The 27615-nt window shown below is 38.2% G+C and overlaps 1 protein-coding gene across 1 annotated transcript in view; it reads left to right on the top strand.

Moving 5' to 3' along the window:
* Nucleotides 1–666: 666 nt before the first annotated feature.
* Nucleotides 667–27615, top strand: part of XRN1 (5'-3' exoribonuclease 1) — a 2408514-nt gene continuing 2381565 nt past the window's right edge. Inside the window, exon 1 of the mRNA XM_044071018.1 lies at nucleotides 667–2071. Coding sequence (XP_043926953.1) covers nucleotides 1997–2071 — 75 coding nt within the window. The 5' untranslated portion in view covers nucleotides 667–1996. The remainder of the gene's footprint in view (nucleotides 2072–27615) is intronic.

Below are 27615 nucleotides of genomic sequence, written 5' to 3'. Positions count from 1 at the left end.
AGAAAAAATGGAAATTGTGGTAACTACATATGCAGAATAATGTTTTGGGGGAGGAGTGAGGTTCATTGGAAGGCAGGAATAAAGCAATTTACATATGTAGAATTGACGATAATTGTACACGAGTATGTTTGTGATATGTAATGTTTGTCAGTGTGCACACGTTAACATGGTTTGTTTTCTTTTACATAAATTTATGTGCCTATGTCTTAAGTGATAATTCAATAAATGTATTTTAAAAAGAGAATTAAATGTGCCCAATAAAACTAAAAGTGCCCCAGTACCTTCTGTATACATCTCAACTCTCCCTAATTTGGGTTCAAAAATGTGCTCTGTCCCTCCTAAGCTCTCCTAAAAACGTATGATTTGGGGACAAAAGGAGGTGGTTTACACTTAATAAATAATAACAATAATTAAGACTTACAGACTTAGTTTTACTTCAGAAAATGTATGCTGATTCACATTCTCGTATTCTTTCAACTGCCCATAAGAGCAAGTAATCGCAATCGTTTACTTTCACCTCTTATTGCCGTCGTACTGATTCAGCAGCCATTTGGCTGCTGATATACCTGTCAGCCTAATACCTCATAGAGCAAGACACCCAGACAAAATCTAAGGCAGCCCGTCCAGTGCTGCTACACTTAGTCCGCTTCGTACGGCAAGAAATTCGGACAAAATCTCAACATCCCTTTGGCTGCTGATATACCTCTTAGCCTCTTACAGCAAGAAATCTGGACAGAACCTAAAATAACGTACGGAACATGAATAGTGACTGTTTGTGTCTATTGACATAAAAAAATAAATAGAAAATTGCTCTCTGCCAATACCAGCAAGACATTGTGATTTTCAACTCATTTTACCGGTGGACTGATTCGGCAGCCCTTCTGATGCTGATGTACATGTCAGCCTCTTACAGCAAGAAATCAGGACAAAACCTAAACCATGGAGGGGGAAAACAGCGAAAATAGGTACGATTTTTAAATACTGACTTTACAAAATTAGAAAGTTGCTGGAATTACAAGAACACCGATCGTTCGTAAAAGGCAATTTTGCATATTGTAAGAGTAAAACGATGGGTCGTTGATGGTAGAGAACGTAATCAGCAAATATAAAAAAAGACTTAACAAAAAATTACCACAACTCAGGATTTACATAAATCCGCAAATTGATCAGCTGCATAGTTATTACCTGAGCACAGACTACCCGAGCAAAGACGCAGCTAAGTAGGAACTTAAAACCTAAACGAATTTGACACTGGGAGCCAAAACAGGATTGGAATCAAATATATACAGGATGTTTAAAAGAAAAAATGACAGTGTGGATGGGAGTGACGAGGTAAAATGGGCGTTAATTCAGTGAGCTGTAGTTTGGACCCAATTTTTCAACACTGGGATTGTCCCTTTAACTAATAGTTCTTTCTGGATTGTCCCTGATTTTTGAAGAAAGTTAAGCGCTACGATTGTCTGAATCACTCGTTATTACTGAAAGTGTGTTTGCCCTTTACTAATGTCTTTCGTTTATACATAAACTGGAATTACACATCCTGTTTGTAAAATGAAAACGCGCAGCAAAATTAATAGTTAAATTCCGAAATAACAGCAGCTCTAATAATCCAATTGGAAGTTGGGAACAGTTTGAGAAGACATGCAGATGCTGGCCGAGACAATCTTAATGCTACACCATACAGTGGTGGCTGTCCTAAATTAATACGAAACACCGTAATTTGTGTAACATACGTAACAACACGTCTTCCAAGGCAATAGTGGGTAGTGTATAGTTTTTGAATGTAAACCGGCAAGTTTATTGCTATGTGTTACCTGGTGTGAGCGGTGTAGGATTACGTCAGTGGCCTACAGGATGGAAATCTTGGTGATTCAGGAAACCGAAACTTGACCCGCCTTAGTGAAGACCGTGGCTGGGAACTGTATCGGCATACAGCGGAGGAAGGGGCTTCTGGTGACAGCAGGTCTGTTCACTGGACAAAACAGAATAACTGAAAATGGGGGTTCCTAAGTTTTACCGGTGGATTTCTGAGCGTTATCCTTGCCTTAGCGAAGTTGTGAAAGAACATAAGGTAAAGTCTTGTCATGCTGGATTAATAATAATTGAGGAAAATGCTGTCCAAATGTTGTAGTAGTTTGTGGCTAAGTGAACACCTTTATTTTAATTTTACCATTAACTTTGAACTGCTTATTCTATGCGGAAGTGTTGGAGACTGTTATTGTATTACTTTTTGTTGTTTTCAGACACCAGTTACATCAGCATCGCTACGTCTTTTCTGAAAAGTACTTGGTGACAGCATCAGTACTGTAACTGTTACGTGTAAAACTAATTTGTTATATAGTTTTGAATTATTTCAGGGCAAAGGACAAACATTTTAAGTGCTGTATTGCATAGTACCAAAACAACCGAAAGCTTTGCCTCTGCAAAGTTTGTGACTCAAATGTAGTTAAGTTTGTATATACTCCAAGGGGGGTTGCAAATTAGGCTTCACGAATAACGAAAGGCATCATGACAGTAATTGCGATACAATGTATTTAAATGTATTAGAAGTAGCAGCAAGTACTCATAGTCATACCTCCTAGAGTAAAAAAGTCTGGACAAAGCTGTAAATACTGGGACGACAAAGGCCCCCAAAAAATAGGGACAACTTTTAAATGTTACTCTTCTAGACTTTAGAAAGTTAATAGAGTAACATGTTTTGCATTAGCATCAGTTTTTTGAAGGGTATGGAGTCTGAAATTTAATTGTCTTTAATATATTCTGACTTTAATCCTCAATAACTTGCCAGAAAACAGAATTTTACGAGGAACAGACTAAAAATAATAGGCAAAAAAATCTGGACGGTTGAGAGTGTGCATATTGCAGTATTTTAAAAGTAGATTTCCACTGATTTTTAGTTTGTTATACAGAAGTGTAAGGAATATTTGATAGGTTTTACATAACTTGTGCCTTTCACACAGTTGAAAAATAATGAAGCTATATAATGAACGCTGTAAATTAGGCAAAGAGGCAGTGTTTTTTTTTCCCCACAGCAGTGGTATTAGGAAAATGTGAGGGACATCGTAAACAAGTCAGGTGGCTGTTTATTTTATTGGAATGTGTAGCACGGGGGATTTTGACACCTTACAACACTGTTCTTGCAGAGCCATTTCCTCGACATAGGCATTCTGTACAGTTTTTCATTTGCTGATTTCTCAGATAAGGTACAGATGTGTGCAGACTGAGGCTTTAAATTATTTATCTTTTATTTTATTTATTTACTGTGGCAGTGCATTGATCTCGGTGGACCATTTGCAGGTACAGTCTGGGTGAATAAGATCACATAAGAAATGAACAAAACAAATTTACAGCTTCAAGAATATGCTGTAAAACATATAATATTTATAGATGAAAAAATATGCCATAGTGTTTAGTTAAAGACGCAGTTTACAAAGTCAGAACATCTATGGACATATGCAATTATGCTTAGCAGAGCTTTTTGCATATGATGTACTCGTAATGACCATTATGCTTGTGGCCTCTCCTTCTCCCACCTGTCCTTTGTGCTGATGGACATGGTCATTTAAAGATCAGGACACACTCACACCAGCATTCAATGCCAGCTTAAGTTGGACTTGCATGAGCTTTGCAGCACAAATGGCTCGTAAACCATAAACTACTTCTAAGTCCAGTCAAGAGCACAACTATGCTTTTTGGAACTCCACAGAAAATTCAATAAGAGCCTGACTCTGTCTACACAATTGTTTCATAGAGATACAGCCCCCCACCTTCAAATACTTAGAGTTATGGCTTTATCAGTTACTAAACTTCCATTTCCATATAGACATTACAAGAGCCATAATACATTTCCTCCTCTTCTCAGCCAAAAAGATCCCCCCTTTTTATCACAACTATCCAGAGCAGACTTTCTCTTTTCACAACTTGAATATGTGCTACCAATTTTTACTTCTGTGTTCAAGTAAAGTGTGAAGATAGGTGAAGGCTGCCAGCCTAGCCAGATAGAATTCTGTAGATAATTCTGTCATTTGTAAATATTAATGTAGATAATTCTGTCATTTGTAAATATTAATGTAAGCCACAGGCTTATTCTGTAGATAATTCTGTGATTTGTAAATATTAATTTAAGCCACAGGCTTGTTCTCTTAAATGTGAAAAGACTGCATTGGATATTGAACTGCAAAAATGTAACAACAGTGCACTCTGCTGTAAGAAAGCTGAGTCAAGGATTTTATGACTCTGATGTCAAAATTCAAGCCAATATGTCTAGAGGGAGGCATGCTACCTATTTTAAGACCAGAGTTAATGGCTAGAATTTGCATGTATAAATGCCTTTATTGCTCTGGTTTCTGACCAGTTGTAAAGAATGTAAATGTAGTTTCTGTTAGCCTGGGAACACCAGAGAAGTGTGAAGAATGATGTCATGTGAAGAAGCTCTGTGTTATCAATTTAAAGAGAGAGAATCTGAGAGCTCAGAGCATTTTGTGTTGAGAACATCCAACATCACCAGCACTGTCTTGCTGTAGGTGTAAGTTATTTAGGAACTGTGTTTTCTCTTAGAAATTGCTAGGAATTAGGAAGATTAGACTTTTTCTGTGTTGATGTCAGAACTTTTTTACAGTGTTATTTTAAGTAGTTCTCTGTGATCTCTGAACTCTTTGACTAGCACTGTGTAGTAAGAAGTATTGTCTTGTGTTTTTTATTATTTATTATTACATATTTTTAAACCTTTCAACTGTGGATGTTTTATATAGAGTTAATTTAAGCTCTAGAGTACATTGCATGCATATAGTGATACTGTACCAAGTCAGTCTAATAAGCCTTGACTGTTCAGTCACACTTACCATTTGGATGATCATATTGCACAGTAATAATTGGACACCCTTTCAGAAGGGCCTTTGAGTAGTTGATATTAGTGGGTGGTGGCATCTGGTACTATCTTTTAGACTGGGCAGAAAAGGGGCACAGCTGAAGAACTTGTGCCAGCCTTCCCCAGGAGTGTCTGTGTGGTTGTATATAACTCTTATCTCAAAGTGTGTGTGTGTGTGTGTGTGTGTGTGTGTGTGTGTGTCAGCTGCTAGGGCAGGGACACGAAGCACTGGTTGGACAGAGAAGGTGCTGGAGGTTTTAGCTTGCCCACTAGGCTGAGATCTGGACCCTGTAGCTGTGCCAGTGGGGAGTCTTATTGGAGACCTGGCGAGAAAGGGAGAAACTAGCCCCAGACTGCCTGTGATCTCTGTGTGCTCTTAAGGGAAATTGTGCTTTACTCTGTGCATATTTATTAACCTTTCCCTGTATGGACGCCTCTGACTGGTGTTGTGGTGAGGATTGAGGCTCCTTGATTGCTGGGCCAGTGCACAGGCATCACAAAAAGCATTACCACAGTCCAGGCTATCTCTAATGGAATCTACTGATTTTATTATAAATTCACCTGTCTGTGAGCATCACTGCATCACCCTAGAAAAAGCCAAATAGCTATCCATAAAACAAAGATCTAATCAGCTTTATAGGATCCCTCCTCTACAAACTACTCCAGCTCCACACATGTACTCCCCTTGCAGCTAGACTTCACATAAAAACTTCTCATATAATCTGAGACACTAATCATAAACCACACCAACTCTTACCCCTAGAACCAAATTCCACAGCACTACATATGCTTTCTTCTCTCGGGTACCTATTTTTTGGCAAGCTCTTCCTTCAACTTTAAGGAAATTGGAACGTATTCCGAGTACAACTCAAAATGCGAAATGCTCCTAGTTAAGCACAGGACATATCACCTAACTGGTCTATATTGGAACACTGAACATTCAAAATGTTGAATGTTCTAATATCGAACCCTAGCAATCCAAAAAATAACATTGAACATTCGGAACAGCAAATTTTTTCCTAGGGATAAAATGTGATGTTCCAAAACACACATACACAACACAAGCACACCAAACTAACAGCAATCCACACACATACATCTAACCCTGCACTAAACTATATACATACACCACTAACTATTCACTTACCTTAACCCTAACCCTAAGGTCCGTCACTATCGCACAGTCACCACACCCACACCCTAACCCGCCCTAACCCACACGTCCACACAATCGCACACTTGCCCGAACCCGACCCGTTACTTTCCACTAGAGTGCTGAAAATATCGATGCAATAAAAATGGACAACCAAATTCTTTCCCTAGGAAAGAATTTGGTTTGCTGTTTCTTCGATATTTTCAGCATTCGCTAAAAACGGGTCATTATTAGCACACCCAACATTTCAAATGTTCGGTGTTCTAATATAGACCCTCACCTAACCTATCCCAAATTTTCTCAACTCTCTCAAGAGTCACTAAGTCACTAAAGAATGACCCTCTTTAGAAACTGGTATATGTATTGTACATTACATTCTACATCATAGTATTTTGCACTGTGCTTGTTAGGTAGAATGCATGTGCACATTTTTTTATGTGTAGTTGGTCTGAACTATTCTGTTGTTGCATACATTTCTGCATTTTTTTATTAATGAAATATTTGGATTTCACCTGGGCTGAGCTTAAAATTATTCAGTATTGATCAGTGCATTAGCCCAGTAAACAAATAAAAATAAATACTTGGATGGCTTGTACTGCAAGGGATAGCAGCATTTCAGTATATAGAAAGGCTTGAAGACTTTAGGAGTGGCAAATGAGAATAGTTGCTGGATAGGATACCATGGGGAGAAGACGGAGAAATGGAGAGAGAGAGAAGAGGAGTAGAAAGGAGAGAAGTATGAGGGATACAAAGAGAAGGGGGAGGCAGAATGAATGCGAGGCTGTAAGTGAGGGGATGACAAGATCAAGAACGATGAAATAAGAGTAAAGGGTGTGAGCGAGCTGCAGAGTTTATGTAATGTGACCTGTGTGAGTGCAGTTGCACTCTGGGTGAAAAGTATTCCTTGACCTTTTGTCTTAAGTCAGAGCACATTTGGATGTCTCTCTAACTGAGAGTGGAGTGAGTCCCATAGTTTAGATGCTAGGCTGGGGAAGGCATGGTCAGTGCAATGAACTTTAGATTTTGGAGTTATTAGAGTGGGTTCAGATTGAGAGATACCCATGAGATAATATAGAACAAATAACCCAAAAGCGTTCGCTTAAACAAAGAACTTCACAAAGTAAAAAACAGCTCACGCCACGCTATGTAGGCTTGAGAAGTGTAGAAATAACTCGTGCAGTCAGCTTCAACTGAAAATCCACGTGTTTATTGTAAAATCATGCGAAACATCACACAAAAGATAAAACAAGTTCCCGACTGTATTTAAAAATTCTTTGACGCCAAAATACCTTAAGGGTTTAAAGAAGTACACACTTGCTATATAAGCGCAATACTCTAAGGAATTATATTGAGACTATTTAAAACTAAAAGCTAAAAACTGCCAAAAATGAGTCTGGCAAGCTCTGTAATATTAAAAATATTAAAAATATTGCTGAAAAATGAATAACAATGAATGATAAATAATGTGTAAAAGATATAACTAGTGCATATGAAGTATGCTATAATATTACCCACAAAAATAATTTATTATAATGTATATTGGGCATCACTAAATGTTACTAAATGTACTGAATAACATGAAAGAAAATAGTAGAAAGCACATATTTAAACCACAGTTGATGCACTGTACAACATTATTAGGATGTAAATATTAATAACTTAATTTTTGTAATAGTGGCTTAATGGTCAAACTTTCATTCAAGCCTGGAGCTGAGGCTGCATCAGTATAAATTTGCCACCACATTTCTCTATATGATAGGTGTCCCTTCTGGTCGCCTCCCCTAGGATCTGCTTTTACCTTATCAATTATGCCAAATGTAAATGTTCTGCTCCATGTTGTTTAATGTGTCTATAAAGAGCATTTTTTTCGTCATTCTTTTTGATAGAATAAAAATGACAATATATTCTTTTGTTCAGCTGTCTCTCGGTCTTTCCTATATAAAACGCTGAACATACTGTACATACTGCAATATAGACAACAAATGTTGTTGTGCAGTTCCCTGATTTAAAGCTGATAAAAGATCCAGTCACATTGTTCAACCTAATGCTTTGACTGTTGTTAATAGCAAAGCACCAGTTGCATCTTCCACATTTTTGGGTGTTTTTAGGTGTAATTAATTTTTGTGTAAATGAATTTTCCAACAACTTCTTTATATTGGGACCCACTTTGTTCACAAAGCAAGGTCTAGGTCCCAAAATATTCGCTATTTGTGTATCTGCCAATATAATATTCCAATTGCTGTTCAAAATTTCTTTAACTTTGTAAGAATAAGGTCCATATTCTAAGATACATGATCTACGGATATCAACAAAGGAACTTTTCTTGGTAGTGATGATTTTGCTGTTTGTGCTGTTTTTAAATTCCAGACCAAGTAATGGTATATATCTAGTACCCCATCCTCTAATTACTTGACTACTTAAATCATGCATCATATTACTATCATAACCCCTGTCTCTAAATAATGACGTGATGTATACTACCTCAGCTGTCATGTCAGAAAACTCAGAGGTCATTCTTACAGCTCTGATTAATTGTCCCTTATAGATGTTTCTCAACAGGGATTTAGGGTGGTTACTAGAATGTTCTAGATAACTATTCGAAAATGTAGTCTTCCTATAGATTTTAGAAGAATATTGGAAGTTTTTAGTGAATACATATGTATCTAAATATGCTAAACCTTCCTGACTTTGTGCATATGTAAATTTCAAAAAAGAACTACTAGAGTTCAAATAGTCAATAAATTTCATAAGGGTCTCAAAGTTGGCATCCCATAATATATAAATATCATCAAGATAACGTATATAATATTTAATGTATCTGTAGAAGTCACTTGTAAAAATAACAGATTCCTCCCAATCTAGCATAACCATATTGGCAAAAATAGGGGCGCAGGCAGCACCCATTGCTACCCCTTTAGTTTGTTTAAATATTTCACCTTCGTAATATATATAGTTATGATCTAATACTATACTCATCATATCAGTAATTAAACATGTTTTATCCCAGTCTAGGTCAGCATATTTAAAGATGCAAATGCTTCAAGCCCTTCAATTTTAGGTATGCAAGAAAAAAGATCTATGACGTCTATAGTTACAAGTAGGTAGAATTAATAAAGCTGTACATTCAGTGATTAATTCACAAGAATACGAAAGAGAACAATGTGAAAAAGAACAAGATATACCAAATGAGACTGAAGGTATATGTACAGTAGGTGTTTGCAACAGTTATAAGAACTTTAACATATTTAACTATACAGATTTAAAATTGGATGTTTCACACTTTAATTTATTCTCAAAGGGTTTAAAATACATTCCTACCTCAAACTTTAATGTTGTGGACAATGTATACCAAATCAAACTATATACTAGGAAATTGAATTTGGCTGTTACATTTAATAATACAGAAAACAAAGAGTCTACCTGCATTAGTGAATCCAAAGTTTTAAAAAAGAAAAGCACTTTCATGCCTATATGTCATCCTACCATAGGGATATTTGAAAAATCGGTAGTTAAACAGGTTTATCAGTTAAAAAATAAAGTTTAATAAATATGAACACAATTTATCGAAAGAAGAACAAACTACATTAACAAATATTAGAAATAACAGAGACATTAGAGTCATGAAACCAGAAAGGAGGGGGTATAGTTATTTTTGATCAAATAACATACGCTTCAAGATTATTTGATATATTACATTCTTCTGGTAATTATGAAATTATTTCAACCAATGAAGTTAATTTGGCCTACAGAAGAATAGATTCTCATATTGAAGAATTCTTTATGGATAAACGTATTACTTTGGATATTTACAATTTTCTTAAAGTTGATTATCCTATAGCGGCCACTTTAGTCGGAATTCCCAAAATTCATAAGAACTTAAATGAACCCCCCCTTCAGACCGATTGTCTCTGGCAGTCGATCAAAAACATTCCCTTTGGGAGTTGTTATCGACAATATGCTGAAACATGTTTGTGAAAAAATTCCACACTTAGCTAAAGATTCTTGGTATTTTTTATCCCATTTTCCTATTTATACTAGTAATAAGGATATTATATTTGTAACTATAGACGTCATAGATCTTTTTTCTTGCATACCTAAAATTGAAGGGCTTGAAGCATTTAATCGTAGCATCTTTAAATATGCTGACCTAGACTGGGATAAAATATGTTTAATTACTGATATGATGAGTATAGTATTAGATCATAACTATATATATTACGAAGGTGAAATATTTAAACAAACTAAAGGGGTAGCAATGGGTGCTGCCTGCGCCCCTATTTTTGCCAATATGGTTATGCTAGATTGGGAGGAATCTGTTATTTTTACAAGTGACTTCTACAGATACATTAAATATTATATACGTTATCTTGATGATATTTATATATTATGGGATGCCAACTTTGAGACCCTTATGAAATTTATTGACTATTTGAACTCTAGTAGTTCTTTTTTGAAATTTACATATGCACAAAGTCAGGAAGGTTTAGCATATTTAGATACATATGTATTCACTAAAAACTTCCAATATTCTTCTAAAATCTATAGGAAGACTACATTTTCGAATAGTTATCTAGAACATTCTAGTAACCACCCTAAATCCCTGTTGAGAAACATCTATAAGGGACAATTAATCGGAGCTGTAAGAATGACCTCTGAGTTTTCTGACGTGACAGCTGAGGTAGTATACATCACGTCATTATTTAGAGATGGGGGTTATGATAGTAATATGATGCATGATTTAAGTAGTCAAGTAATTAGAGGATGGGGTACTAGATATATACCATTACTTGGTCTGGAATTTAAAAACAGCACAAACAGCAAAATCATCACTACCAAGAAAAGTTCCTTTGTTGATATCCGTAGATCATGTATCTTAGAATATGGACCTTATTCTTACAAAGTTAAAGAAATTTTGAACAGCAATTGGAATATTATATTGGCAGATACACAAATAGCGAATATTTTGGGACCTAGACCTTGCTTTGTGAACAAAGTGGGTCCCAATATAAAGAAGTTGTTGGAAAATTCATTTACACAAAAATTAATTACACCTAAAAACACCCAAAAATGTGGAAGATGCAACTGGTGCTTTGCTATTAACAACAGTCAAAGCATTAGGTTGAACAATGTGACTGGATCTTTTATCAGCTTTAAATCAGGGAACTGCACAACAAAATTTGTTGTCTATATTGCAGTATGTACAGTATGTTCAGCGTTTTATATAGGAAAGACCGAGAGACAGCTGAACAAAAGAATATATTGTCATTTTTATTCTATCAAAAAGAATGACGAAAAAAATGCTCTTTATAGACACATTAAACAACATGGAGCAGAACATAAATTTACATTTGGCATAATTGATAAGGTAAAAGCAGATCCTAGGGGAGGCGACCAGAAGGGACACCTATCATATAGAGAAATGTGGTGGCAAATTTATACTTATGCCGCCTCAGCTCCAGGCTTGAATGAAAGTTTGACCATTAAGCCACTATTACAAAAATTAAGTTATTAATATTTACATCCTAATAATGTTGTACAGTGTATCAACTGTGGTTTAAATATGTGCTTTCTACTATTTTCTTTCATGTTATTTAGTACATTTAGTAACATTTAGTGATGCCCAATGTACACTATAATAAATTCTTTTTGTGGGTAATATTATAGCATACTTCATATGCACTAGTTATATCTTTTACACATTCTTTATTTATTTATCATTCATTCATTGTTATTCATTTTTCAGCAATATTTTTAATATTACAGAGCTTGCCAGACTCGTTTTTGGCAGTTTTTAGCTTTTAGTTTTAAATAGTCTCAATATAATTCCTTAGAGTATTGCGCTTATATAGCAAGTGTGTACTTCTTTAAACCCTTAAGGTATTTTGGCGCCAAAGAATTTTTAAATGCAGTCGGGAACTTGTTTTATCTTTTGTGTGATGTTTCGCATGATTTTACAATAAACGCGTGGATTTTCAGTTGAAGCTGACTGCGCAAGTTATTTCTACACTTCTCAAGCCTACATAGCGTGGCGTGAGCTGTTTTTTACTTTATGAGATAATATAGGGATGAAGAGTTTCAGAGAAAGGGAAAGATGTCTTGGGAGAAAGGGCTTTGTGAATTATTGACTCTAGTAAGAGAGTGACTCTCAAATGTACTGGGAGCCATTTAACTTTGGCAAGAATTGTGTAGTGGTGTTCATTATTGGGGGAGTTAGCAGTGAAATGGCAAATTTTATTGGAGATGCTTTGCAAGGTTATGACTTTTTTTGAGGCTGTCGCTAATGTGGGATGTCCATATTCGAATTGAGATGAGTATTCCTTTCCCAGTGGCAGCTTTTACTGGTTTGGTCAGAAGTTATTGCTTGCTTGTGTGACGATGGGAGGTGCTGCTGGCACAGCCAGCTGAAATTTTGTAGGTAGTTATGTTATTAGTGAGTATCAAACTGATTTGTACATTATGCTTGTGTTGCAGGTGTGTTGGAGCTGTGTTGCAGGTGTGTTGGAGCTGTGTGTAGTGTGTTTATCAAAGTGATTTGTGCAGCTGTTTGTGTTGGGGAGGGTGTTTGGGAGGGTGCTTGTGTTTGAGGTGTGTCCACGGTGTGCCCTACTGGGAAGAGCAGGGTCTCAGTCCGTCAAACTTTGGAATATTTCTGGGATTGGATCCCTTTGCGGGCTGGGCTGTGGAGGTGCTGTCTTGTGGGTTTCGGTGTGGCAGGGGACACGGGGGTTGTACTGGAAGCCTTTCTGTGTTGTCTTTGGGGTGGACTGGTTGCTGCTGTGGAAATGTGAGGTTGTTTTGTGGCTTCCAGTGCTGCCACAGATCTGGGTGGGGTCCCTTGTGTGTGTTTTTGCTGGTGGGTGCTGAAACCTTCCAGCGGTGGGGGTTTGCATGGTGACTGGAGGTTGGATGGCCAGAGGTGTTGTCATTCTGCAGGCTATCCCAGAGGTAGTGTTTTAGATGTTGTTTTGGGAAGTCTCTAGTGAGACTGCGCATTCTGCTGTCTTGGGCCTGACAATAAGGGCCATTCACTACATCATCTGCCTTGCTTTTAAGTAAGTAGGGAATAGTAATTCTCTTAGATTCAGCCAGGAATATAGAGAAGCTTACTTTAGATATTTTTTTTCTCTTTCTTTGAATGACCTTGTCCGTCACTGTTATTTTAAATATTTCCTGTGATTTTTGAACTCTCATTGTGAATATATACTTGGTATTTTCTTGTTTTTTTGTATTTATTATTAAATATATTTAAACCTTTCATTGTGGCTGATCTTTGCCAAGATATTTAAGTTTTGAGAGTATTTGAATATTTATTTGCAGACACTGTGTGGACCACTCCTAATAGCCTTGCCCTTGGTCAAACTACCATTTGTATTAATATTAACTTCACACAGTATATTGAGTACCCTTGGAAGAGCCTTAAGGTAGCTGGAAGGAGTGTCTGGTGGCTCTCATAACTACCTTATAGTTTAGACTGAAAGGGCGTAGCTAGTAAACCTGTTCCAGCGTTTCCCAGGTGTATGTATGAGAGAGTGTAAATCAAACCTCAGAATTTTTGTGTCATCTACTTGGGCAGGGACATGAAACGGTGGTTGGACAGAGGGTGCTGGAGGTCTTGACGTGGATACTGAGCTGAGCTCTCAACTCTGTAGCTGTACCAGTGGGGAGTCTTATTGGGGATCTGGAGAAAGAGGGAGAAACCAGCCCTGGATTGACTGTTCCCCATGTGCTTGATGCAGATAGCTGCATCTGGAGATGCTGTGTGTGTACCTATTATCTTAGTAACACAACGGCCAGCAATTATTGTTCCAAAATCATTTAATAGCAGATTTGCAAAGGATATATAATATATATCCTGCTCCAAACCGGTTTCGGTTCCCCTTCTTCAGTGGAGCTAAGATTTGTAAAAAAGCCAACATCTGATTCCCTTTAATAGTGTCAGTACACATTATAGACCAATCAAAATTCAATACTTCTTTTCAAACATATTTTCTTAATATAAAGTAGACCCAACAACCATATTATAAATATACCTTAGGGCTAACACATTGCCCTATATGTTTATATATAAACTAATATATATATAAAAAATATATAAAAATAAATGAAATAAAAATAAACATGAAAAATCTAAATAAAAAATAGAAAATAAAGAATAGAGTACACAGAAATATTTGCACATTGTCAACCTCAAATCTAGGTATATGAAGCAATTTATTTGGAAATAATAACATTCTTAATAAACATATATCTTTCAATATTAGATAAATAATCTATGTTATATAAGATATATCAATCATAATAATACATAAATATATATCACAAGAAATTTATTATAGGTGATCATTAATACCTGGCGGGAATAATGCACCCAAATGTATAATCCAGTATTTTTCTTTTCTGTCAAAATGTTGTCCCAGCCTTGTTGGTGACTCCTATCACCAACAACCCTGTCAATAATAGTAAACTTAAATTTTGCCGTGAGATGTTTCATAGTATGTAAATAAAGGGCATTAGTAGATATTTTGTTTTTAATATTACTTCTATGTTCCCCAATTCTTATTCTAAGGGACCTGGAAGTTTTTCCAACATAGAATGCAGAGCATTGACACGTGGCAAGATATATCACCCAACTCATCGAGCAATTACCAAAAATTTTAGATCATAAACTTTACTGGTATTGGCACTACTAAAAGATTTAGTTTTATTAATATCCAAACAAGACATACAATGTCCACAAGGATAGGTGCCAATCAGTTCTTTGCCCATAATGGTGAGCTGTTTATACCTTGCCCCTCCACTGCTATGATGTTTAAAATGTGAGAACATAGAAGCTAAAGTTTTGCCCTTTCTATAAGAATATTGACAACATGTTCCCAGATGTTGTCTAAGAATATCATTAGCCATTAAGATATTCCAATTTCTCTCTATCACACCTCTAATAACCTGATTATTTCTACCATAGGTAGTGACCAATCTCATAACTTCATCTCCTTTTTTATCTTGATCATAATCTTGATATTGTATGAGTTGGTCCCTACTTTTTTTGTCTGACATATATTTAGCAGATTTAATATCGAACATAGAATACCCTCTATCATGGAATCTATTGGTAAGATCCAAGCTGGCTATCTCATAGTCTTCATGACTAGAATTGATTCTTTTAATGCGACAGAATTGAGATTTTGGGATGTTCGGACAGTGTGGCGGGGATGCATACCGAGGCATGTAACAGTGTATTATATTGAGGATATTTCCTATATATTTTGGTACCTAGTGTATCATCAGGTTTCCTGTATACACTGACATCCAAGAATTCAATATTGGACCTACTACTATTAATAGTAAATTCAATGCCCCAGGGGTTACTATTAAGGTAATCCACAAATTCTTTAAGATATTCCATCCGCCACACCATCCAACAATCATCAAGATATCTGCCAGATATCTATTTCCTAATGTAAATATTGTGAGATGTGTCATAAATTAAGTATTCTTCTAAATCGCCATAAATAGGTCTGCGTATATGGGTGCAAAAGATGCACCCATAGCAGTACTGTAACTGCCAATAGCAGTCACCTTGAAAGAAGAATACATTTTATTCAAAACATGCTCACATACAAATCAAAAGTGTATTAAATCCAGGCCTATATAAGTTTGATTTCTCAAGCCAATATTGTAATGCTTGAAGACCGCCAATGTGGAATACTTGTATATAAAGATCGTACATCCAAAGTACAGAGTAGCCAGTCTGGTTCAAGTTCCATCTCTTCTATGATTTGTAAGAACTGTGTAGTGTCTTTAATTCTAGCTCTTACCTGAGATAACAAAGGTTTTAGATATTCAGTCAAAACAACTGAAAGAGGTTCGTCAAGAACCATGGCCAGACACAATTGACGGCCTGGTGGGGAAGTCAGGGATTTATGGATTTTAGGCAATAGATATAGTATCTGTTTATTAGGATCATTAACAGTCAAATGTTTAACAATGGTGTTGGACAAAATACCATTTTCAACTGCACTACTCAGGAACTCATCAATTTCCTGTTTAAAATTGGTCGTAGGATCAATGTCCATTTTCTTATAACATATTTGATCTGATAATTGTCTTAATCCTTCCTGTATATAATAATCTATATCCAAAATCACTACTGCCCCACCTTTGTCTGCCCTGACAATAACTATGTCATTATTATTTTTTAGTTCCTCAAGTGCCTGTCTTTCAGTGTGCTGAATATTGTCTGACAGAATATTAAAGCCATATGGTGGAAAATGTAAATCCCTAAGTACTGCCTGTTGAAAGGCTGTAACATGCATATTAGCAGGAGGTTGAAAAGTAGATTTGAGAAATCTAAATTCAGTAGATCTTTGAGCTGTCTGATCTGAAAAATATCTTAAGGTTTAAACGGCAAAATTCCAAAATATCTTTTACAGTTTGATATTGATCACAAAAAAATCCGGTACAAACCCTAAACCTTTATTCAATATTTTTCTTGTTCCAATGTTAGTTCCACTTTGGACAGATTAAGCACATTTTGAAATGTGGTAGTTGTATCTATTTCAAAGAGCCTGAACTATTCCATCCATTGATTCCAGATCTGAACCTATTACGGTGTTTCCTCCCCAGCGTCTTGTCTTCTTACCCCAAAGGGGTAGGTATATTGCTTCTTTTTATAAGGTGAGAGGTCAGAGTAACCACCTCACTATCAGTGGGAGGACTCATCACCTGAGGTGCTAGCATATGTCTGTTCTCTATTTTTCAGAATAGGTCTGGGTCGTTTCTTAGCCCTGGCACCACTCCTACCATAGACATCTCTTTAAATCTCACTGATTTCTGAAGCTCAGGGCGTCCCCTAGCATAATCATTAACGTCCTGTGAAATTTTTAACTTTCCTCTCTTTCGTCAATTTGTCATACTGGGTCAATTCTTTTGATAGATTAGCAACCATCATACCATAATTGGTATTAGATTCAAATTGTTTGCAAATACTACTTGGTTCTTTAACCTCAACAATATTCAAATCTATTGTCCTTTCATAATAATCTGTCAATATTTGTACAAACTTCATTGATCCCTCTTGAACTGCCTCAAACCACTCATTGGTCAGCCTCTCTTCAGATCTGCTGACCATGGCTCAACTTAATTCTAAGTCCACGTGGCACTAATTTTTTGTGCATATAAGCCTTAAATAGGCGTAGATGCCATATATTTGCTCTCAACCCCTTAAGGGCTTTTTCCAAATTACAAAATGCAAATTGGCATCCATCACTAGAAGGAGTGGTCTGTTGAGTGCTAGAACTGTTGCTTGAGATCGATTCCAGTCCAAAGACCTGGATATCTTCTCTATCAGCACACATACCCTGCAAAATACTATCCAAACTCATAATAACTATCTCAGCAAGTCCAAAATAGGGAGGCAGCGGTGCCAAAACCAAGAATGAGGACCCAGATAACTTATGCCTAAACAAGGCACAACAATTATTTGGACTTGCTGAGATAGTTATTATGAGTTTGGATAGTATTTTGCAGGGTATGTGTGCTGATAGAGAAGATATCCAGGTCTTTGGACTGGAATCGATCTCAAGCAACAGTTCTAGCACTCAACAGACCACTCCTTCTAGTGATGGATGCCAATTTGCATTTTGTAATTTGGAAAAAGCCCTTAAGGGGTTGAGAGCAAATATATGGCATCTACGCCTATTTAAGGCTTATATGCACAAAAAATTAGTGCCACGTGGACTTAGAATTAAGTTGAAGCCCATGGTCAGCAGATCTGAAGAGAGGCTGACCAATGAGTGGTTTGAGGCAGTTCAAGAGGGATCAATGAAGTTTGTACAAATATTGACAGATTATTATGAAAGGACAATAGATTTGAATATTGTTGAGGTTAAAGAACTAAGTAGTATTTGCAAACAATTTGAATCTAATACCAATTATGGTATGATGGTTGCTAATCTATCAAAAGAATTGACCCAGTATGACAAATTGACGAAAGAGAGGAAAGTTAAAAAATTTCACAGGGACGTTAATGATTATGCTAGGGACGCCCCTTTGAGCTTCAGAAATCAGTGAGATTTAAAGAGATGTCTATGGGTAGGAGTGGTGCCAGGGCTAAGAAACGACCCAGACCTATTCTGAAAAATAGAGAACAGACATATGCTAGCACCTCAGGTGATGAGTCCTCTCCCACTGATAGTGAGGTGGTTACTTCTGACCTCTCACCTTATAAAAAGAAGCAATATACCTACCCCTTTTGGGGTAAGAAGACAAGACGCTGGGGAGGAAACACCGTAATAGGTTCAGATCTGGAATCAATGGATGGAATAGTTCAGGCTCTTTGAAATAGATACAACTACCACATTTCAAAATGTGCTTAATCTGTCCAAAGTGGAACTAACATTGGAACAAGAAAAATATTGAATAAAGGTTTAGGGTTTGTACCCGGATTTTTGTGATCAATATCAAACTGTAAAAGATATTTTGGAATTTTGCCGTTTAAACCTTAAGATATTTTTTCAGATCAGACAGCTCAAAGATCTACTGAATTTAGATTTCTCAAATCTACTTTTCAACCTCCTGCTAATATGCATGTTACAGCCTTTCAACAGGCAGTACTTAGGGATTTACATTTTCCACCATATGGCTTTAATATTCTGTCAGACAATATTCAGCACACTGAAAGACAGGCACTTGAGGAACTAAAAAATAATAATGACATAGTTATTGTCAGGGCAGACAAAGGTGGGGCAGTAGTGATTTTGGATATAGATTATTATATACAGGAAGGATTAAGACAATTATCAGATCAAATATGTTATAAGAAAATGGACATTGATCCTACGACCAATTTTAAACAGGAAATTGATGAGTTCCTGAGTAGTGCAGTTGAAAATGGTATTTTGTCCAACACCATTGTTAAACATTTGACTGTTAATGATCCTAATAAACAGATACTATATCTATTGCCTAAAATCCATAAATCCCTGACTTCCCCACCAGGCCGTCCAATTGTGTCTGGCCATGGTTCTTTGACGGAACCTCTTTCAGTTTTTTTGACTGAATATCTAAAACCTTTGTTATCTCAGGTAAGAGCTAGAATTAAAGACACTACACAGTTCTTACAAATCATAGAAGAGATGGAACTTGAACCAGACTGGCTACTCTGTACTTTGGATGTACGATCTTTATATACAAGTATTCCACATTGGGCGGGTCTTCAAGCATTACAATATTGGCTTGAGAAATCAAACTTATATAGGCCTGGATTTAATACACTTTTGATTTGTATGTGTGAGCATGTTTTGAATAAAAATGTATTCTTCTTTCAAGGTGACTGCTATTGGCAGTTACAAGGTACTGCTATGGGTGCATCTTTTGCACCCATATACGCAGACCTATTTATGGCGTATTTAGAAGAATACTTAATTTATGACACATCTCACAATATTTACATTGTGGAAATAGATATCTGGTGCAGATATCTTGATGATTGTTGGATGGTGTGGCGGATGGAATATCTTAAAGAATTTGTGGATTACCTTAATAGTAACCCCTGGGGCATTGAATTTACTATTAATAGTAGTAGGTCCAATATTGAATTCTTGGATGTCAGTGTATACAGGAAACCTGATGATACACTAGGTACCAAAATATATAGGAAATATCCTCAATATAATACACTGTTACATGCCTCGAGTATGCATCCCCGCCACACTGTCCGGAACATCCCAAAATCTCAATTCTGTCGCATTAAAAGAATCAATTCTAGTCATGAAGACTATGAGATAGCCAGCTTGGATCTTACCAATAGATTCCATGATAGAGGGTATTCTATGTTCGATATTAAATCTGCTAAATATATGTCAGACAAAAAGTAGGGACCAACTCATACAATATCAAGATTATGATCAAGATAAAAAGGAGATGAAGTTATGAGATTGGTCACTACCTATGGTAGAAATAATCAGGTTATTAGAGGTGTGATAGAGAGAAATTGGAATATCTTAATGGCTAATGATATTCTTAGACAACATCTGGGAACATGTTGTCAATATTCTTATAGAAAGGGCAAAACTTTAGCTTCTATGTTCTCACATTTTAAACATCATAGCAGTGGAGGGCAAGGTATAAACAGCTCACCATTATGGGCAAAGAACTGATTGGCACCTATCCTTGTGGACATTGTATGTCTTGTTTGGATATTAATAAAACTAAATCTTTTAGTAGTGCCAATACCAGTAAAGTTTATGATCTAAAATTTTTGGTAATTGCTCGATGAGTTGGGTGATATATCTTGCCACGTGTCAATGCTCTGCATTCTATGTTGGAAAAACTTCCAGGTCCCTTAGAATAAGAATTGGGGAACATAGAAGTAATATTAAAAACAAAATATCTACTAATGCCCTTTATTTACATACTATGAAACATCTCACGGCAAAATTTAAGTTTACTATTATTGACAGGGTTGTTGGTGATAGGAGTCACCAACAAGGCTGGGACAACATTTTGACAGAAAAAGAAAAATACTGGATTATACATTTGGGTGCATTATTCCCGCCAGGTATTAATGATCACCTATAATATATTTCTTGTGATATATATTTATGTATTATTATGATTGATATATCTTATATAACATAGATTATTTATCTAATATTGAAAGATATATGTTTATTAAGAATGTTATTATTTCCAAATAAATTGCTTCATATACCTAGATTTGAGGTTGACAATGTGCAAATATTTCTGTGTACTCTATTCTTTATTTTCTATTTTTTATTTAGATTTTTCATGTTTATTTTTATTTCATTTATTTTTATATATTTTTTATATATATTAGTTTATATATAAACATATAGGGCAATGTGTTAGCCCTAAGGTATATTTATAATATGGTTGTTGGGTCTACTTTATATTAAGAAAATATGTTTGAAAAGAAGTATTGAATTTTGATTGGTCTATAATGTGTACTGACACTATTAAAGGGAATCAGATGTTGGCTTTTTTACAAATCTTAGCTCCACTGAAGAAGGGGAACCGAAACCGGTTTGGAGCAGGATATATATTATATATCCTTTGCAAATCTGCTATTAAATGATTTTGGAACAATAATTGCTGGCCGTTGTGTTACTTGCATAGTTTGGTTGGCCGTGCATCGCTCTTCGTGAGAGGTTTGTGTGTTTGGTTGTACCTATTATCTTCCCAGTGAGCGTCCCCCACTGGTGCCAGTGGTGAAGATTGAGGCTTCTTGATTACTGGCCCAGTGGAGGGTCGTCACATATTGGTGGCAGTGGTTAGGTCACCATGTTACCTATTAGTTGGTAGTGGTGGGATCACCACATCACATATTGGTAACAGTGGTGTGGATAGTGAACTCCTGTAGCCTGTAAGCAGTTGTCACTAAAGAGGGTGTTTGTACTCTCAAGCAGCCACATGGTGAACATTCAGAGTTTCATATCACAATTGCTTTATTTATTTACTTTTGTTAGCTTAGTCAGGGAGAGCAGGCAAGGATGTTAGCAGAGGATTATGATCTGACAAGGAACCATTTGGCTGAGATGCCAAGCCAAAGGACTGGGAGCATGCCAGTCTGACTAAAGGGGTAATGATTGCAGCCTTAATCACAGCTGCATCACAGACCAGCAGCCAGGAAGGTGACCAGACTTGCAGTGGAGATGTACATATCTCCAGAAAATGGACAGTTTAACCTTTCCTCAGAGGACCTAAAAATCTGTGTGGTGTTAGAGACTTGAACTGGAGTCCAAATGTTTGGAATTAGAATCAGCAGAGACGGTGAAGAAAATGAGAGGCAGAGGCAACATGAGAGGGAGATGCTGACTCTTCACCAGGGGCATGGAGGTAATGAGGAGGGAGATGCTGACTCTCTTCGCCAGGGGCATGGAGGGTAATGAGGAGGGAGATGCTGACTCTTCACCAGGGGCATGGAGGGTAATGAGGAGGGAGATGCTGATTCTTCACCAGGGGCATGGAGGGTAATGAGGAGGGAGATGCTGACTCTCTTCGCCAGGGGCAGGGAGGGTAATGAGGAGGGAGATGCTGACTCTCTTCGCCAGGGGCAGGGAGGGTAATGAGGAGGGAGATGCTGACTCTCGCCAGGGGCAGGGAGGGTAATGAGGAGGGAGATGCTGACTCTCTTCGCCAGGGGCACGGAGGGTAATGAGGAGGGAGATGCTGACTCTCTTCGCCAGGGGCACGGAGGGTAATGAGGAGGGAGATGCTGACTCTCTTCGCCAGGGGCACGGAGGGTAATGAGGAGGGAGATGCTGACTCTCTTCGCCAGGGGCACGGAGGGTAATGAGGAGGAGATGCTGACTCTCTTCGCCAGGGGCACGGAGGGTAATGAGGAGGAGATGCTGACTCTCTTCGCCAGGGGCACGGAGGGTAATGAGGAGGGAGATGCTGACTCTCTTCGCCAGGGGCACGGAGGGTAATGAGGAGGGAGATGCTGACTCTCTTCGCCAGGGGCACGGAGGGTAATGAGGAGGGAGATGCTGACTCTTCGCCAGGGGCACGGAGGGTAATGAGGAGGGAGATGCTGACTCTCTTCGCCAGGGGCACGGAGGGTAATGAGGAGGGAGATGCTGACTCTCTTCGCCAGGGGCACGGAGGGTAATGAGGAGGGAGATGCTGACTCTCTTCGCCAGGGGCACGGAGGGTAATCATTTTGATAGTTTTATTCATGTTTGAAAGGGTAAGTAAACAGTATAATGTTGACCAAGGGCTCTGGGTTCAGTTCCTGACCCCCCTTACTCCTCCATGGTAAAGCTGTAACTGCTGTTTCTAAATCTGATATTGATTATTTAGACTATAAAGTAAAGAATGTTTATTATAGTGTTTTAAGTTAACACCTGAAGCTTATAGAAAAGTGTCTCATGAGCATAGAGACAAGGCAGATGAGTGTGTGTGATTTTTATATTGCTGATTTTTAAGCACTTATTTTCGTAGGTGGGTGAGTGGGTGTCAGGTCACCACTTTTGAAGGGCTGGCAGACCTTTTGGTGAGGCAACAAACCCTTGGCACTTTGCCTGAGGACATGAGAATCTGATTGGGAGATAGGAAATGTAACACTGCAGATGAGCTGGGGGGAAAAGGGATCTCTACTTAGCAAGCAGGGCATCACTGCACAGGAAACTGATACCTAGTGCTGCAAATGGATATAAGGGAACCCATGGTGGGTAGCCTTAGCCACCCCAAAAGAGTCCACCAGTAACAAGATAAGCCACTAGTTCAGGTACTTGGCCAGGATCAGGGGTTAAATGTTTTAAATGTAACCAGTGGGGCCATGTATCATACAAGATGTCCATGGGGGCAGGGTGGGGAACAAAAAGTAGGGGAGCCAACAAGTGAGAATAACAGAATGCTAGTGGTAAGTTGTCTGGAGACGAGGGTAATCTTAGATGGGGAAACTGCTAAGACAGAGAGCCTCTGACCTAACCATTGTGAAGCCAGCAGTGGTTAGAGGAGCAGTACTTGCTTGGGTAGTCTACTCCAGTCAGGCCTGTAGGAGGGACCCCATTCCAAATACCTTTGGCTAGGGTTCACCTTGACTGGGAGGATGGAAAAGGAAGGAAGCAAGTAGTTGTGTTTGCAGATGTCCTGATATCCTGATAGGGAATGATTTTGATAATGCAGTACCTTGTGTGCATACAGTGACACGCAGTCAGGCTTGGAGACAGACATGTATGTTTAGTAGCCTGGGGGGAGCCCAGACAGACTGCACACTTGAAGCCAGGACTGGTGAGGTGGCTACTTCAGGGAGGGAGCTACCCTGTAACAGTGAGACTGAAGGTGAACCACAGCTGCTGGTGGATATTGATGTTCCCTTGGACAGAGTGACTGCAAGGGCAGAGGTGAGTAGTCGTACCCAGGCTGACGGATACCAGACTGCCCATGGAAGATGAGCTGGGAAAAGTTACAAAGCGAGAGTTGAGAGGTGCAGCTCTCAGACCCTACATTACAAAGCTTGATGGAGGTAGCTAGGGAAGCGCCTGATTCTTAAGGAAAAGGCGATTCTGTATACTGCAACAAAAGGGGGTGAGAGAATGCAGCATTTGATAGTGCCCGGAGCCTACCATCTTGCATTTCTAACCCTAGCCCATGACATTCCCTTTGCAGGTCATATGTGTATAAAACATACCAAGAGACAATATTTTTTGACCTGGAATTGCAGGGGGGGGGGGGGTGTAATGTGTTTCTTCAGGACCTGTTGGCAGTGCCAAAAATTAGGCAAAGCAGGAGACAAGGTCAAAGCTCCTTTGGTGTCTTTGCCTGTGATTTGAGGAGCCATTTCAGAGGGTAGCAATGGATGTTGTGGGGTCTCTACCCCAAATTCCATGGGGAAGAAGTATGTGCTAGTGGTGGTAGATTATGCTACCAGATACCCTGAGGTGGTGGCCCTGTCCCCATTGAGTCAGGAAAGGTGGTAAATGCTTTCGTAGAGATTTTCAGCAGGGTAGGTTTCCCAAGAGAAATACTGACTGACAGAGGTGGCAATTTCATGTCAGACCTGCTGGCTTGTCTGTGGAAGCACTGTGGGGTGAAGCATCTAAAGACCACCCTCTACCATCCCCAGACTAATGGGCTTGTCGAGACGTTGAACTCTACACTGAAGACCATGCTACGGGCATTTGCAAACTAGTTTGAGAGAGTGGGACAAATACTGTTCCTGTTTGTTTGCATACAGAGAGGTACCCCAGGAATCAACAGGTTTTCCACCCTTTCATTCATTTGCTGAATGGACATTGAGTGAGGGGACCTCTAGATATGATTCGCGATGAGTAGGAGGGTGTATGTGAATCCCACAAGGAGTTTGTTGTGGCTTATGTCCTAAACCTCAGGAGAAGGTTCAGGGAGTTCATGGGCTTAGCCCAGCAGAAGCCCAACAGCAGATAAAAGGTCTGGTATGATGGTATGACAGGAATGTCCGAGCCAGAGTGTGCACTGTGTGGCAGCAGGTTATGGTTGTCATTCCTGGCCAGGGACCCTTCAAAGTGGTAAGGAAGGTGAGTGCTACTAACTACATTGTAGAACTGCTAGGCAGGAGGCAGGGGCACATATTGTACCATGTTAACATGATTAAACTTTACTGTGACAAGGAGGCCCTTGTACTGAATATTTGCAGTAGGAAGCAGGAGGAGCCCAAGGGGGATTTATGGCTACAGGGAGCCAGTCAGCAAAATCCCAAGTCACTGTGGTGAAGCCTAGGGCTGCAGGCTTGTGATATGATAGTGCAACACTATAATGGGGTCAACAATGCAAAGGCAGATGGAATCTCAAGATAGGGGGTGAGGTAACATTCTCAAATAGGCTTATTTCTCTCAACCCTTGAGTATCAAACTGATTTGTACAGAATGCTTGTATTGCAGCTGTGTGTATTGAATTGATTTATGCAGATGTTTGTGTTGGGGCGGGTTTGTGGGGTGCTTGTGTTCTAGGTGTGTCTGCGGTGTGCCCTACTGGGGAGAGCAGAGGTGTGCATGCACTATTGTAGTTGTTTGGATGTGTATGTTTTGATGGAGGAGACTGGGGGGTTGGCCCCAGCCCATCAAACTTTGTAATGTTGTTGGGATTGGATCAGTTTTGTGGGCTGGGGCATGGAGGTGCTGTCTTATCTTAACCTTGTCATCATGATGAGTAGAACATGCTGGAGGGATAGGTTCCTGACCCAGAGACTCCCCATACTCTGGAATAGGCTGCTCATACATGTCGGGCAAAGCGCCTCAATGGCCCTCTTCAAGAGGAATCCTGATGATTGGATGGGGGTTAGGAAATTCACCCTGGGGATCACATCAGTAGCCCTGCTAGACAGGGGTCCAGGAAATTTAAATATTTGTGGGAAGCAATAGCCAGGGTATCGTTATGGCTAGGCTTGTATAGGCCCTAGGGCCGATAGCCTAGTACCTACCTATAAGTACAGTAAGTGTTCAGAACAATTGCAGCTATATAAATGGTTAATTTTTTTCTATATAGTAGCATTCTGTGTTTGACTCTGGATCTATATACATACTATCTGTTGTTTTGTTCTATATACATGTGAACACTTTTTTTTTTATGTTTGTATTCTGCATCTCTGTACATACTTTCTGTTGTAAATGTGGAGCTTTTCTCTCCAGGCATCTGCTGAAAAGTGGCATTTGTCCAGTTGGACTTTCCTGGTAAACAAATGTAAAATAAATTAATAAATAACCTGTACACCTGTACTATCCTTCAGTAGGTTTGTAAGCATGTATCATAATGTCTTAATTGGAATTGTGTTTTTGTGTGAAGCAGACCGCTGTTTCAACTGAGCCAGCAGGAAAACTTACCCAGTATCTAAGCAGTAAAACATGTCCATAATTACAAACACATAGAGCACTGGAAGGCAAAGACAGAACTCTGGTTTCACAATCCCTCAGCAAAACTAGCCATGAACTTATTGTCACTATCCATAAAAGGTAAACACAATAAATAATGTGAATAAAAACTAATAAGACACGCAAACCTTCAACAGTGAAGAATCTCCCAAGCATAAAAATGTTTACTTACCTGTAGTGTCCAAGTGTGTAGTCTAAACAAGGCCCATTAGTTCTTCTAGCAGCCATCTCCTACAAATCTGACTGCTTCTCCAAGTGACTTGCACACAATCTACATACAGCTTAAACAGAATATAATCATCAATAGTAAAACTTGCTGCAAAATTCAAGTCACCTACAGTGAATGACAGTGATTTTATAATTTTACTGTTACCAGCCACAAAAGCAAAATTCTTAAAGTAATAATTTTATATAAAAAAAAAAAAAGGCTGCACTAACCTCTCATCCAACATTCCACGATAACTGCAAGTTCCAAACTGAGCCGAATTCTGTAGAAAGTGACTCGCGTATCATTTCATAAAACAGCATACCTACCCTCCAAACAATTAAGCCAAGCCTTGTCTCGCCACAGGATGCACCTAGACAGTGCCTGCAGCAATTTTAGAAGAATTAACTTGCAAACTAATTGACCCAGGCTTCTTTTACCACAAATTGAGAATTATGTAACTACTTTTTTATGTTTTTAGTCAAAATTATAGTTAACGTAATATACATATTTAAGAAACTGTAGATTTATTAACATTTGATTACCATGGAAGTCTGACTGGATAGAAGTCAGTTTAAATAATTATAACAAATTAGAGATAATACAAACACATTGGTTAATAATCAATACAGGTTAAATGACGGTCATTTGCTATTTATAGAAATTTTAACCAGTTTGTAGAAAAAAATAACGTTAAGAGAGATTGGAGAGAAGGTATTGACCTGATGGATACAGGAAAGGAGGTCTAGTCCTTAGCACCCTTCTGCAAGTACAGACAAAGACCAGCAGATGTAATAGGTTTGTAGACAGATGGACAGGAGTTTTTTTGGTCACTGGATCGCAATGACTAAAAAAAAAAAAAAAAAAATTTCATCGGCTTTTACTGTACTTGTGTTTCTACCTACTTTATTTTACTTTTGCATCATCTTAAAAATACTCAATTGTATTTATTACTGCTTGGTGTAACTCATTCTAAGCCTTTTGGTTTAAACACTTGGGCTTCGGACCAGTTGTTTTGCAC

This window comes from Protopterus annectens, chromosome 5.part0 (assembly GCF_019279795.1).
Source record: "Protopterus annectens isolate FY-2018-M chromosome 5.part0, PAN1.0, whole genome shotgun sequence".
Taxonomy (NCBI): domain Eukaryota; kingdom Metazoa; phylum Chordata; order Ceratodontiformes; family Protopteridae; genus Protopterus; species Protopterus annectens.
The sequence above is the reverse complement of the archived record's forward strand: the minus strand, read 5'-3'. Positions and strand labels throughout refer to the sequence as shown.